Genomic DNA, 15,431 nt, shown 5'->3' with positions numbered 1-15,431 from the left:
AAGAATGAGAGAGTTAAACAGCTGTTCGATATAGATTTTAATCCCAGTCTGGAATAAACTATTAATGTTTGCAGCCACCTTTTGCTCTTTTGAGATAATTGCCTTATATATCTATATATCTTTCTGTTTAATGGAGCGTAAACTTCCAAGTCTGACATTCCCTCCAGTACTACAATACTCTTTAAAAAGCGCCTTCACCTAGTTATTTGATTTACCAGTTAAAGTGTTTTTAATAAGAATCTTCAACAAATCAACATTTGAATCTCCTCCAAAATGATAGCTAGGGTTTGATGGGAGAGAGGGGTGTGTGCGTGCGCACGCACATACACATGAAAATATTATACCTAAATATTTCTACCTTCAGAAATAAACCAACAGTGACTGCAAGGAAGGGCACTTTCATCCTCTGTTTTTCCAATGTGGGAAAGTGAATAGAGGGACTGTTTAGCACTGAAGGAGTTTATATTGGAGTTTATACTAGTCTGAAAGGGAGAATTGTTTCCCACTGATTCATGAAACAGCGTTGGATAAGAGTATCATTAATTACCAAACCCCTCATTGTCTGTTGGATTAGGCAGACAGGATGAGTTCCATGAATGCATGACTGCACTCAGGCTGCGTTAGAGCCGGCAGCTAGGCTGTCCCATTCTCATTGGAGAAAACTAACATTTGTAGCATCAGCACTTACATTTAAAATTGTTATGCTGACAAAACTGTAGACCCCAAAAAATGCTATGGAGATGGCCTGTGGGCCTTGTTTTTCATGGGTTTCATAGCACTAGTTGTAAAGATTGGAAGAGTAGAAGAGAGCTGATTTTTTAATAATCAATTTAAATTAAACCTATCCACCATTGTACCAGTAAACATTTAAAGAAAAATGTCCTTTAGGTTAAGAAAGATGAGCTTAGAGGGCTGAATGGGGTGGGCATTCTAGTTTTTCACCTCAGAAGACACAGGTTTACAAATCCTGCTTAGGTCAGATGAACATGAATTTGATGGCTTCATTCTAGCCTCTAGAAGATGATTATCAATATTGCACTGTCTTCATACAGTGTGTCATAACTGATCGCTTCTGCTAAGAAGAGGCTCGAGACGGAGATGTTTCAGGTTCTAACTGAAGGAGGAGCATTGGCAGGACTGTGAAATAATTTCACTGGTATCTGTTTTGCACCCCAAAAATACAAATAAAGGAGCTGAATTATGGGCAGCTGAGGAAACTGGATAAAAATGTCTAAATATATTATCTCCTCAAGCCAATTCTCAGAAATATGCCTTTTTTTAATATATATAACGACTATCACCCCCCACCCCGACCTGTCATGATAGGTGCTAAGTTTTTGCTGTCATCGCAAATATCTTCACTTATTCCAGTGACTGATAGGACATAAAACTGTCTTTATTAAAGACTACACATAGAGGGGCTTAACTTACTATCTAAACATCTGAATGAGTGTGAGCGATACATCTTAAAATGCGGAGGGAGGTGCAGCCGGTTGTGAGAAAATATCGGTGTTAAAACCTTTATGGATCTAATGTCTAGCTCTAGCTTAGACTGTCTGATGCTGGAATTTGAGAGAAATGTAGTTTGCAGTATTTCATCAGAGCATTTATTTTAATGAGAAAACGGAGTATTCTGCACCTTTAGATCCACAGAGAGATGGCTTCCCTTGGAAGTTAGCACTTTATTGTTCAAGGCGGTTGTAGGAGCTCAAATAAATGAAGCTTTTTGTATATAGAGCTTTCATGTCCTTTTGGAATTTTAATTTATCTTGTATGCAGTGTATATGTACTAGCTGGCCACTGGGGGACGAAAGTCACGGATGTGAATTCTGCTGCTGTCCTTCATCCCATCCTTTCTCTCTCTCCACTTTGAACTGCATGCAGATGAATGGTGTGATGAGATGCTGAAAAATGGGGAAACTTAGGATGTTGTACATGTGTCTGAGTAGTAGTATAGGGTAATATAGAGGTGGGTGGATAGATATTTTACAATATAGACGGTATACACACATTACAACAGCCAGTTCAGTTCACATGTGATAGCTGCTTATTTAGCTGATTGGCAGCACTGTTTCCTGTGGTGTTTCTTTTCATACTTGTCAACTGTGTGACTTTTACTGTTTTCTCCTCTTACAGACATGGTTGGATTCTGCCAAAGAAATAAAAAAGCAGGTTCATGGTAAGTGGATTGAGTTCATCTTGATCTTTTTTTTTTTTTTACTGGTAGATATTTATAGCTTTGGCCTACAATTCAGAGAACCCCCGAAGACCAGTTAGAGTTCATGGAAGGGTGTTTGTCAGGGATCAGCACAAGTTCAAACAGCATGCAGTCCCTCTTTTTACTCTTAATAGTGGCACTTCGGTACAATGAAGAATATCCTACAGTACATTGTCAGGAGGTAGACACATGCTGTGCCTCCGTAGTGCAATCCAGAATTAGGTAGATGTCTTTCAGCCTCCTGGTGGGGGTGGGGGGAAGAGATGAATGTCATGGAGAACCACTTAAGGATAAATAAGGAGATGGGAATCGGGAAAAGAAAAGTATATGCTGTAGCAAACTTCTGTGGATTCTTCAGAACTGCTCAGGCATCCAAATGGGATATCTGCGTTGAACAAGTGGCTTGAACAGTGTCAGGATGAATGTCTCATAGTATAAGCAGAAATGGACTGTGACTTCTTCTGATATCAGTGTCCATGTAGATCCATTTTCAGAGACCAATTTTTCTTCAAAGAATACACACACTCAAGACGTCTCACTGTAGTGAAAGTGAATTTGTGTGTAGGTTTACAGGGAGGAAGAGATGTATTTCAACAAAGCTATAAACTGAAGAGGCTCTCTGTGTGGCATAATAGAGGCAAAACTCCATTGGTGTTAATAAACAAACAGCACTGGGAAAGCTTCTTCATTCAGTCATCCATTTTTATTTTTATAATCTACAAAAGCAATTGTTTGTATGCACAGCTTTAGCTGCTTTTCTCCTTTGCGACATTAGTGGTAAAAGTACAATATTATGAGACTGGTGCAAAAACCTACAGCAGGATGATATTTAAAGGAACCCTTTGTTTCACTCAGCTGATTGAGATAAATTTAAATTGTCTTACTAGAAAAATGACATGATTACGATACAGATCTAAAAAAGGGAACAGTACTTTTCTACAGACAACCCCAGAATGTTTGTGTTACCCTTAAAATAGATGGAAAGTTGCTCACCATTATCTTAAACTTATTCATGAATAATTTGAATGTTTCTGGCACCATAGAATGAAAATGGCAGGATTTGTCTCTTAACTCAGTTATGTTATTGGGTAAGAGGCAAATCTGTAAATGGAGTCTGTTTGGTTTCTCCCATCCTCCCCTCTCCCAGCCCCATGTGGGACTTATTAAATCTTTTAAGAAACCAAATCAGGAAAACTTGCCTTCCTGAATTAAGTACCATTTTAAACTATTGAATTAGAGGGTAATGAATGAAGTCGTTATATTTGACTCAGGTTTTTGCAGCAATTTTAGAAATTCCCTACTGAAGCATTTAATGCCTCTGCCCTTCAGGTCAGCTATCTAAGGGCAAAATTGATTATACCCTCCAAGAGGAAATGGTGACCTCATTCTGAACACTTGAAAAAATAAATCTTTAAAGCTACTGCCTTCTTGGCATCTGAACTCTCTGAAGTAAGGAGGGGAGGGGTGAGTTTTAATGTCCACACAATGTAATTATGATTGTAAGGTGCTAGATTGGAACATTATATTTTGTATCTTTTTAATGATTTCACTTATCAGTTTGTTTAAAAATCTTTATTTTCAAATACAGTATGTCTCCCAGAGAGTTTATGAAAGGTTTCATTTTTGTATAAATTGAAAAATAAACATAGTTTTGTATCTTTGCTTGTTAGATGTGATTTATTGAACAGTGGCTGAGCATGCATTTTGAATATAATTGTAGTACTCCTAGAAGTAAGGCTGATGACACTAACTAGAGCTAAGTACTCTCTCTGAAAGTGCTACATAAATCTTGTAATTCAGCTGTACTAAAACATTTCAGTCTTGACCTGCAAAACCCTTGCTGTTTTAGTCCTGGGTGTTTCTTGACTACACATTGACATTTGTACTGAATTTATATGGTGGCTGTGTGGCATGGGCCAATGTTTAACCACTAAACACCTCTTTCTTCTCACCTAAGGGAGATTTAAAACCTGAGTCTTTGGTGGTAAAATGCTAATTCATTAACCCACACCACAGTTTGACCTCTATTCATACTTGATCACATCTATAAAAAGCAAAGAGAGATATGAAGTATTTAATGAGCAGTAGATTCCAAAACAAGTGAATTCCACATTTCTTATATTATCTGAATATGTCCACCTCCACATAGTCTGCTTACGTGTTCCCCATAAAAGATGTATTTTAAGCTAAGTAAATGAAAACAGATCAGAGACTTTATCACTTCTCTTTAAACTACATTCTATAATCAATAGTTCAAATGGCAGCATTCAAATATAAATATCATTTGACTGCTTTATTTTTAAAGTCAGATTTGATATTCCTAATTTTTATAAACTTCTGTGTTGTGAACATTTTTGTTGTAAATTTTCAAAACTTGTATGTTTCTAATTACAGGAGGCCCCTGGAACTTTACATTCAATGTGAAGTTTTATCCACCAGATCCAGCACAGCTGACAGAGGATATAACGAGGTAAAGATACATTATTTCCCAATAACTTTGCTAATCAGGTTCGCTTAGTAAAGTACTGAGAGTGGAAAGTACCATAGAAGTGTGCAATATTTTGCTTTTCAGGTAGAAGCTCAAAAGCTATTTATAAATCTTTGTTTTCAAGTATATTTTAGAGTTAATACTATAGGACTAGACATAGTCTGCATTGAAGTCTGTATGTGCATGATTTTTATGTATGCATACCTACGCATACTTTTAAATGCCTTGAACAAAGTTCGATTTCAGTTATCGAAAGCTCCATTTTGAAGGGGGTGATTTTATTTTTAAATCCTGTGATCGTTCTTCCTTTCAGACAGGTGTAGCCCTTCCCCTTTGAATGAAGAGGGTGCACTAACTCTTTTTTTTCTTATAAGCCAATACAAACACCACTCCAGGCCATTTAGCAGCATAAAAAGTGGCCTTTCTCTTCATTTCCTCAGGAGCTTGGGCTCAAAATAAAATGACCACGTTTTTGTCTTCTATTGCAGGAGTTCTCAACCCTTTTCTTGCTGAGGCCCACCCCAATATGCTATAAAATCTCTATGGCCCACCTGTGCCACAACTACTGGTTTTCTGCATATAAAAGCCAGGGTCGGCGTTAAGGGGTAGCAAGCAGAGCAATTGCCCTGGGACCACAGGGCCCCCGCGAAGCTATGTTGTTCAGGCTTCGTCTTCAGCCCTGTGTGGCGGGGCTCAGGGCCTCAGGCTTCAGCCCCATGTGATGGGGCTTTGGCTTTCTGCCCTGGGCCCCAGCGAGTCGAACGCTGGTCCTGCTTGGCTGACCCCCTGAAACCTGCCCTGGATCCATGGTTGAGAACCACTGTTATATTGAACTCTCAGTTAAAATCACATCATCTGCTTCTTCCCTGTAGGTATTATTTGTGTCTTCAGCTTAGACATGACATTGTTACAGGGCGTCTGCCTTGTTCCTTTGCGACACTGGCCCTGCTGAGTTCTTACACAGTCCAGTCTGAATTGGGAGATTATGACCCGGAGTTACATAGTGCAGATTATGTCAGTGAGTTTAAACTGGCCCCAAACCAGACAAAGGAACTTGAAGAAAAAGTCATGGAACTACATAAAACATACAGGTGAGTGCTGATATTAAGGGAACTTGTCTGTGCACCACAAAGTAAAAGGAGTAATTAGAATTATAGCCATTTAGTATTTTCACAAATTCTGTGTTTTTATTTTTCTCTTCAGGGCCATCAATATCTTTTGTGAGCCTCAAACACAACAACAGTGAGAGAGAGTGAGAGAGCGTGTTAGTTTCATAAATGAGTTTTCAGTTCACAAAGAAAATCCATCTGCTTTAAGTAAATAAATAAACTCCAAACAGTTACAAAAAGTCCTTCCAGAATTTATAACCCACTTGCTTTGCATAAACTATCCTGCTAGTGCTATGAAGGAATCAGATACTGAGAGAGCCCAGAGTTGGTCATGTAATAGTAATTGCCCCTTGAGACTACTTACCTACAAACTGTAGCCTTTACTGCTTCCTTCCCCTCTCCCCCTCCACTCACTCCCTTTGTTGTCTTTTGTCCACTGTTTGTGTCTTGTCATAATCCTAGGCCTTGGCTACACTCAGGACTTCCCAGCGCTGCCACGGCAGCGCTGTGAAGCGTGAGTGTAGTCGTGCCGCCAGCGCCGCGAGAGCTGTCTTGCAGCGCTGTAAGTACTCCACCTCTCTGAGGGGAATAGCGTGCAGCGCTGCTCGTGCTTTACAGTGCTGTACTTGCTGCGCTCGGGGGGGGGGCGTTTTCACAAGTTGCAGTGCTGCACAGCGCCAGTGTAGCCAAGGCCCTAGACTCTTTGAGGAGAGGTTGTCTTTGTGCTCTCATTTTACTTGTTTGTATGGTCTCTAGCACAATGGGACCTCTAGGCGCTACCGCAATATAAAGAATTACAAAGGAGTTGGTGAAAACATTGGTGAGTCCAAAACCAGTGAGAATGTTCTGAGAATATCCTGCAGCTTTAGTTAGTAAAAGGGTTTTCTTCCTTCCTTCTAGAAAAAATAAACTATTTTTAGAAGAGTTCTGTGAAACTTTAAAAAGTATCTTTAAAAACCCCACTTTTGGAGTCTCTATAGTCCTCACCCTTATGACAGTGGGGGATGGGTTTGATTCCACTAAGAACTGTATAGTGTGCATACTGTTAACTTTGTCCTCCCTTCTCCTCTTCTATTGTTGTTCAGTTGTCCTGTGGGGGAGGGGGCCTTGTCTTCCTTTGTGTATGTTAGCACTTAGGATTCCGTGGCCTACATCCTGAATGGAGTCTTCTGGTGCTACTGCAATACTACTAATAAATAACCTTGTGCAACACCAAATGCATTGGAAGTGTGCATGAAAGGCATAAATACTGAGATCTCCGCATAACTTTGTTTTTGGTGCTGACATGAGCAGAACTCTCATCATGTTGTAGGGAGCATTGGTTTTATTTACTAAGCACCAACACCATATAAAACACACACAGATGTGGCCTCTACTCGATGGGGTGCATGATCTAAATGGACGGCGAGAGCTAGTACAATTGCATTCTACCCCGGAGGAAGGATTTCAGAGTGTAGCAATTTTTAAAATTTATTACTAGGTATGTAGCTACACTTTCAACTTTGTTGGATGATGACATTAAAGGGAATAGATGCATAGACTTCAAGGTCAGAAGGGACCATTATGATCATCTAGTCTGACCACCTGCACAATGCAGGCCACAGAATCTCACCCACCCACTCCTGTAACAACCCCCTAACCTATATCTGAGCTATTGAAGTCCTCAAATCGTAGTTTAAAGACCTCAAGGTGCAGAGAATCTTCCAGCAAGTGACGCGTGCCCCACGCTGCAGAGGAAGGCGAAAACCCCCCAGGGCCTCTGCCAATCTGCCCTGGAGGAAAATTCCTTCCCGACCCCAAATATGGCAATCAGCTAAACTTTGAGCATGTGGGTAAAACTCACCAGCCAGCACCCAGGAAAGAATTCTCTGTTGTAACTCAGATCCCACCCCATCTAACATCTCATCACAGGCCATTGGGCATATTTACCGCTAATAATCAAAGATCAATTAATTGCCAAAATTAGGCTATCCCATCATACCATACCCTCCATAAACTTATCAAGCTTAGTCTTGAAGCCAGATATGTCTTTCGACCCCATAGGAATGAACTTTTCCTATAACCTAATATTTGTGAAAGATTTCTTTTTCCCTCTGTGACTACCTTTTCATACTGGTGGGTCTCTCTTGAGCAGCTCTTGTATCAGGTTAGAGGATCATAACTAAACTAAAACTTTTTTTAACTTTTTGAAAAAGAAATTTTATCCTATATTGTGCATATTTCGCTATTATACTGACATGTTCAACTACAGAGACCACACTGAACTGTTTATTTATTATCTAGCTCTCTTCACACTTTTTAAGGAGCCTACCACCATGATATAGAAGTATTGTACAATCTGAAAGAGGGGTGCAAGTGTCGGTAGTTTTAAGGGAAGAAAGAAAACACCATAAAACACTGAGAATGAGCCCTTGTGTGGGATTTGAACCTGCAGTCTCTCTTGACTGCCCCAAAGCTGTGAGTTGAGCCACAGTAATGCTAATAGTATCAGGGGGTAGCTGTGTTAGTCTGGATCTGTAAAAAGTGACAGAGTCCTGTGGCACCTTATAGACTAACAGACGCATTGGCGCATAAGCTTTCGTGGGTGAATACGAAAGCTTCTGCGTCTGACAAAGTGGGTGTTCACCCACGAAAGCTTATGCTCCAATATGTCTGTTAGTCTATAAGGTGCCACAGGACTCTTTGTCGCTTTTTAGTAATGCCTATAGAAAACTAAAAGCAAAGATGAAGACCTTTCCCCAAGAAATGCAAATTAATAACATAAGCATAACCTGTAATAGGGGACTTCAGTCCAAGGGTGATACCAAAGCTCTAATGAACACCTCAAACTCGCACTGTCAGTTCAATATTTTAAACTGATTTCTCTGTATTTGTACTGAGGGGGAGACGCATGCGGAAGATAAGCTTCTCAGTTGCTCAGTATCTTCCTTTGACTTCAGGTTACGAAATACTATTTGTGATAGAACAGGCGACCAACATGGCTGAATTATTTTTTTGGCTGTTTTATTCTCTTAAAAGAGCCAGTGAACATAAAGCATTTTGTGTAAAACAAAAATATTAAAAGTTGACCTGAATAACATGGCTATATCTAAATTTGTAGCATTATATAGCCTCCCTCTTGTATAGATGAATTCGTTAATATTGGATGTTGTTCTGAGAACTTTAAACATCAGATGGTTTTTAGGTAAAGAATTTCCACATAAAATGTTCTTACTGCTATTGCCGTTTTATTTGAACTATAGAGGGTTTGTGTTTAGGAGATGAATGTTGACCTTGTTGTTCCACTTAAAATGGGCTGTTGTTGCAATATTAATCCTTTTTATTCTCGTTGGTCTGTATTGTATCATGCCTGCATAAGACGCAACACTAGGATTTACAGTTTACATAAAATGTAAAGTCTTTTGTAAGTAAGATATCAAAGCCGCAAACAAAACTAAATGTATATAAATGAGTACTGTCCCAATATAGCATTTGGACACCTTGCACAATAGAAGCCTATTACCAGAGATACTTCAATAACACTGAAAATAGCCCCATTATCAGGATGTTTCTGTTATCCAGAGTTGCATTGTATTGCCTTTCCTATGGACAGGACACTATTCCCAGAAAATGTCTCATTCATCTAGCCTGCTCCTAGTAGGAGTCTCCTATTAAGTGATTTCAACTGCTCTGGCATTTAATTCTCAGAACAATAGCTGGATTCTGAAAAGTGTTGAGTGGGTACCACAGTTCGCGGTTTGGCTTCAGTAGGTTTAATTTGTTCACCTTTTTTGCAAATGAAGTTGGCTGTTTAGAGAATCAGTGCCATGATTCGTACAGCGGTGCTTTCCTTTTTCAGTCCGTTTATTAGGGTGACCATGTTTCCCAAAGGGAAAACGGGACATTGTGTGGGGCTCACCCAAGCCCCTTCTTGTGTGCAGGGCTGGCCCGAGCCACTTGCTTCTCCCTCCCCCACCAACATTCCTTCATGCCCCACTTTTTTGGCAAAACTGGACAACTTGGACAAATGCCCAGTTTTGCCAAAAAAATTAAGGCGCCCAGGACAGGACTTAAAAAGGGGACTGTCCCGGCCAAAAGGGGACATATGGTCACCCTAGGTACTTCAGAGGCATAAGATGTTGAGGAATTATCATAGAATAAATACGAAGCAGTATCTTTTGTAAACATAACATTTTGCATTCAGAAAATCAATTCAGCAAACCAAGGCTCAGCAATTCTTTTGCTAAATAGAAGATCACTGTCTATTCCTTTTAAACTAATCATTAGTATAGATAACAGTAAGTTCATTGTCTTTTTTTTTTTCACATAACCTTGTTTAGATCCATGACTCCAGCCCAAGCAGACCTCGAATTTCTTGAGAATGCAAAAAAGCTATCGATGTATGGAGTTGACCTTCACCAAGCCAAGGTAAGAGATTTTGTTGGTGGTGGTGTAGGTTGGGGCCCACAGGTTCCTTGTTTCAAGAGCCCTGATCAAAGGTGTAGGCAGGCAGGCAGCCACCCTTGCAGAAATGTAAGCATATAATAGATATGTTGTAAGCATTAGTGCAAGCTTTATAAAAAGGAAGTTACACTTCCTGATTTGCTTCTCTGTATATTATAGAGAGCTCTTTATAAACCTATCAATGTAGACAAGCACTTGGTCTGAAGAATTTAAACTAATGTTTGAGCCTGAAAAGTAATCCACTCTCAGAATTCTACTAAATACAGTATAAACCCAAGCATTCGTAAAACTACAATACCCACCTGGGGAAGTGAGGAAACAGATTGACAGAGCAAGACGGGTACCCAGAAATCACCTACTGCAGGACAGGCCCAACAAGGACAATAACAGAACACCACTGGCCATCACATACAGCCCCCAGCTAAAACCTCTCCAGCGCATTATCCACGATCTACAACCTATCCTGGAAAATGATCCCTCACTCTCACAGACCTTGGGAGGCAGGCCAGTCCTCGCTTACAGACAACCCCCCAACCTGAAGCAAATACTCACCAGCAACTACACACCACACCACAGAAACACCAACCCAGGAACCTATCCCTGTAGCAAACCTCGTTGCCTACTCTGTCCCCATATGTACTCTGGCAACAGCATCAGAGGACCCAACCACATCAGCCACACCATCAGGGGCTCATTCACCTGCACATCCACTAATGTCATATATGCCATCATGTGCCAGCAATGCCCCTCTGCCATGTACATTGGCCAAACCGGACAGTCCCTCCGCAAAAGAATAAATGGACACAAATCGGACATCAGGAATGGTAACATACATAAGCCAGTAAGTGAACACTTCAATCTCCCTGGTCATTCTATTACAGATTTAAAAGTCACTATCATTGAACAAAAAAACTTCAGAAACAGACTTCAAAGAGAAACAGCAGAACTAAAATTCATTTGCAAATTCAACACCATTAATCTGGGCTTGAATAGGGACTGGGAGTGGCTGGCTCACTACAGAAGCAGCTTTTCCTCTCCTGGAATTGACACCTCCTCATCTATTATTGGGAGTGGACTACATCCACCCTGATTGAATTGGCCCTGTCAACACTGGTTCTCCGCTTGTGAAGTAACTCCCTGCTCTCCATGTGTCAGTATATAATGCCTGCATCTGTAACTTTCACTCTATGCATCCGAAGAAGTGAGGTTTTTACTCACGAAAGCTTATGCCCAAATAAATCTGTTAGTCTTTAAGGTGCCACCAGACTCCTTGTTGTTTTTTTAGTATAAACCCTAAAAGATCAGACACAAACTTTGAGCAGATGGGGTTGGAGAAGAGATCAATAGAAGGGAGTGGGTTTTAAGGAGAGATATGAAGGAAAGTAAAATTGGCCCTTGGCACGTGGGAAGTTGGAAGCTGTTCAAGCATGCAGGACAAATGAATTCAGTAGCTATTTAGGAAAAAGCAAAAGGAGCGTATAGAGAAAATGCTGAGTGATCAGTTGTTGGAACTTGCAACTCCAACACTGCTGTAGGTATAAATATGTATTAACTTTCTTAGGACTTGGAGGGAGTTGACATCATTCTGGGAGTCTGTTCCAGTGGCCTTCTTGTCTATAAAGATAAACTGAGAATCAACCGCTTTCCTTGGCCCAAAGTGCTGAAGATTTCCTACAAACGCAGCAGCTTCTTCATTAAGATCCGGCCAGGGGAGGTACGTTGCCTGTTTATCTTCTGTTTTTGTCCTGTATTGTAATAACTCATTTTCTAATTAGTGTCTGGTTGGTCTTGTTTACATAAAGAACAGAAAAGTGCTGTGGAGATTTAAAGTTGTTTCCATAATTGCAGTAGTACAATTGGTTTTTCATTTTAAATTGTACCTTAGTGGCTGTCTTATTTCGCTTTGTAGTAGATTCAATTTATAATATAAAACTAAAATATCTGAGCCTATAAAATTACGTTTGAATTATAAATTACATAGTAGTTAGCTCCACCTACTGCTGTTGAACATATTCTCATTGGAATAAGGCAAGCACATAACAGATCTTTGTTGCAGAAATACAAATATAAACAAAATATTTCACCATTACCCATATGAAGCAAAATGCTTGATCTTTCTGATAGTACTTGGAAACATAACTTTAATGAGGAGAGCAAAAGATTCTGTGGTAAAGCCATTTTTTTTTTCTTGCTGTGGAAAGCAAATAGCTGTTCATTTCATTAGACCTTAGATGACCATTCATAATTCAGAATGTTGTACTTTTATCAATTGTCAAAGTATGTAGCAACATGGTATATGAGGGGGCTGGATCAAGCTGTTTTGACTTGTATGTGGCTCTCCTTCCCATGTGGAAAGGGGAATGGAGTGGCCTCTGCTGCATTGTTTTACCCCCACCTTGTTGGGTCCAGCATGAATGGAAGCAGACAATGAGTAGGGAGGCCAGGGGAGACGCATTTTCCCCCCCACCCAGGGAAAATACCCCTAGAAATGTAATATAGTCGCAGGCCACATTTTCATTTCTCCGGTGGAAAATCCCTTTTAAAGGGGATCTCAGAACTGCTGCAGAGAAATATAGGCTCCATATAGAAAGGCCTACGCCTTCTTGCAGATGCCTGGGTATGTTCGTATATCTACAGGGTTTGTGGACCAAACCCTCATCTCTCTAGTGGAAGAATGCCGAAGAAGTTCTGTGAGGGAAATTTTGGAATTGCTTGCCTGGGTTTTACCTGGATATGTTCTATGTAGTAATATTCTTTTGCATACGTCACTTGTAGCTATAATAAAATAATCTGCATTGCCATTTTCCATAGCACGAACAATATGAAAGTACCATTGGATTCAAACTACCTAGTTATCGGGCAGCTAAGAAACTGTGGAAAGTCTGTGTTGAACATCACACTTTTTTCAGGTATGTCTTACTTAAAATTGTAAAAAAAAAAAAAAAAAAATCTCTTTATTAAATATAGTGGGTTTTTAAAAGTGATACTAATTTCAAGTCTCAATTTTTGTAATTCTTTTGCTGATAGATATGTCTGACTCTCCTCCATAGTGATTTAAGGTAATAAGGCCTGTAAAGAGTAAAAAGTGCGTATGGAGACAGAGTTTTATTAATATTCCTAAAATAAATCAAGCTAACAAATGAATGTTTAACCATTGAGAACATAACCTAGGAAATCTATCAAAATACAGAGATCTGGAAGTAAGGCACTGAAAGCATAACATCTGTATCTAAATGCCATAAGAGAATGAGAATAAAGAAGTGTTTGCCAAATATTTAACTCAGATATTGGTTATTTTATCCGGTATCTCTGTCAAGTGGTGTTCTATCTTTACCCCTAAATGGTTTCTTTTTAATAAGAGATTATTGAGTAAAATAGAGGCTGAGATTGAGAAAACCAGTGACAGAGTTTCATGAGAGCTAAGGATGTCAAGGTTTGTAGAAGCAGCAAAGAGTCCTGTGGCACCTTGTAGACTAACAGACATATTGGAGCATGAGCTTTCGTGGGTGAATACCCACTTCGTCGGATGCATGTCAGCTTTGTAGAAAGATGCTGATTGCGGTGCTGTCATGCACCTTGTTTTGGTATCCACTTTACAGTATTGTTGTGTCAGAAAGTGCCTCTCAGCTGTGGGAGTTTGAGGTGCAGGTACTGATATGGGAAAGGTCAAGAAAAAATTCTTGATAATGGGACCTTTTCGTAAATGAATACAACTCCAGGTGAACTGTTGTGCTAAAGAAATGACATAAGATGCTTCACGCAAGTCTTTTTGTCTGAAAAATGGTTGCTGGATAGTAAATATATGTTAGACTCTCTCATGTTGTTAATCTAAGGGCCCCTCCTTACTCCCTAAAGCTTTTTTTTAGAAATCTAAATGTGATATTTTTGGTTAATATAGAAACTTTGTAGGTGTGGGGTCTGGGTGCTGGGGGAGTGGAGCTTGATGGGGGTGGGGGTCCAGGTGCAGCTGCTTGGGGATCAATGTGGTGGGGTCTGGGTTTACGGGGCTCATTGGAGGGGTCCAGGTATAGGGGGTAGGGCTTGTCAGGGTGAGGGTTTGATGGGTCTGCTTAACAGGGGAGCCCCAGCTGCTGCCGAGGGGATGCTGCATGCCAGGCTCCTGCTTCCCCTCATGATTCTCCTATCCCCATTTCTTCTCCATCCCCCTTCCCACATTCCCCTCTCTATGCCCCACCCCACCGCGGGCACTCGCCCGCTGGACAGAAAACAGGAAGGCTCCCAGCACACAGAAAGGCAGCGCGACTGGCACTAGGACCCAGGAGGCGGCGTTCAGCTGCAGGGTCTGGGGAGCAGACTTGCAGCCTCCTTGAGCTGGGCAGATCTGTGCTTGCAGAAATTGGGGGGGTGGAGGGGGAGGTGTGGCATGTAACCCTGTGTGCCCCCCCCCATGCCTCGACTCTGGGGGGGTGCAATCCTGCCGCAAGCTGCACTCATGGTCCCCCCTGTGCCCCGCTTCCCTTTGCTTCCCTGTTTTTTTCCTGCAGAGAAGCACAGGAATTCTGCGGTGGTGGCGGGCACACAGTGATGCAGACTCCCCCCAGGAGTATATTATGTTAAGAGATCATTTAGAAAAATATATTCAGTTTTTCCATCTCTTTAATTTCTTTCTATATAATATGAGTGATTTGGAGATATAAAACTAAAGTACATATGTACCTTTCAGGCTAACTTCCCCTGAAGCACTTCCCAAGAGCAGATTCCTGGCACTGGGCTCTAAATTCCGTTATAGTGGACGGACGCAGGCCCAGACAAGACAAGCTAGTGCCTTGATTGACAGACCTGCTCCACAGTTTGAACGAACAGCAAGTAAACGGGCATCTAGAAGCCTTGATGGAGGTGAGTGAAGTTTCATTACCTTATTGTAAGGTTTCCATACTTTTTTTTTTTTTCCTTTTGAAAGTTACCCCGCAGGCTTAGGCTTCATAACTTTTATTATTATTAACAATTTATTTTAGCTAAAGAAGAAAGCTGATGTAAAGAGCCTGAAACCGAGACAGTGCCTGGAATGTATTTCTAGACACTCAGTTGTTGTAAGGAAGTTCATTTTGTTAATTTTAGTTTATTAAAAAATAGTCAATTCTGATTCAAAATTTGTGGGCAGAAAATTGTAGAGAGAAATAAATTGGTTTGTTATAAAGCTCATAAATGACAG

General features: G+C 40.5%; 1 protein-coding gene across 39 annotated transcripts in view; it reads left to right on the top strand.

The window, feature by feature from the left end:
• The window catches only part of EPB41 (erythrocyte membrane protein band 4.1), a 167,732-nt gene that overhangs the window by 85,712 nt on the left and 66,589 nt on the right, over positions 1-15,431 (top strand). For all 39 annotated transcript variants that reach the window (XM_054011747.1, XM_054011723.1, XM_054011725.1 and 36 more), the window contains 7 exons: positions 2,137-2,179; positions 4,613-4,688; positions 5,579-5,797; positions 10,135-10,222; positions 11,820-11,972; positions 13,070-13,167; positions 14,943-15,115. In XM_054011747.1, the coding sequence (XP_053867722.1) occupies positions 2,137-2,179; positions 4,613-4,688; positions 5,579-5,797; positions 10,135-10,222; positions 11,820-11,972; positions 13,070-13,167; positions 14,943-15,115 (850 nt within the window). The remainder of the gene's footprint in view (positions 1-2,136; positions 2,180-4,612; positions 4,689-5,578; positions 5,798-10,134; positions 10,223-11,819; positions 11,973-13,069; positions 13,168-14,942; positions 15,116-15,431) is intronic.

The sequence above is a fragment of the Malaclemys terrapin genome, chromosome 22 (genome assembly GCF_027887155.1).
Source record: "Malaclemys terrapin pileata isolate rMalTer1 chromosome 22, rMalTer1.hap1, whole genome shotgun sequence".
Taxonomy (NCBI): Eukaryota; Metazoa; Chordata; order Testudines; family Emydidae; genus Malaclemys; species Malaclemys terrapin.
Note: the sequence above shows the minus strand (reverse complement) of the source record. Positions and strands in the feature narration are given on the sequence as shown.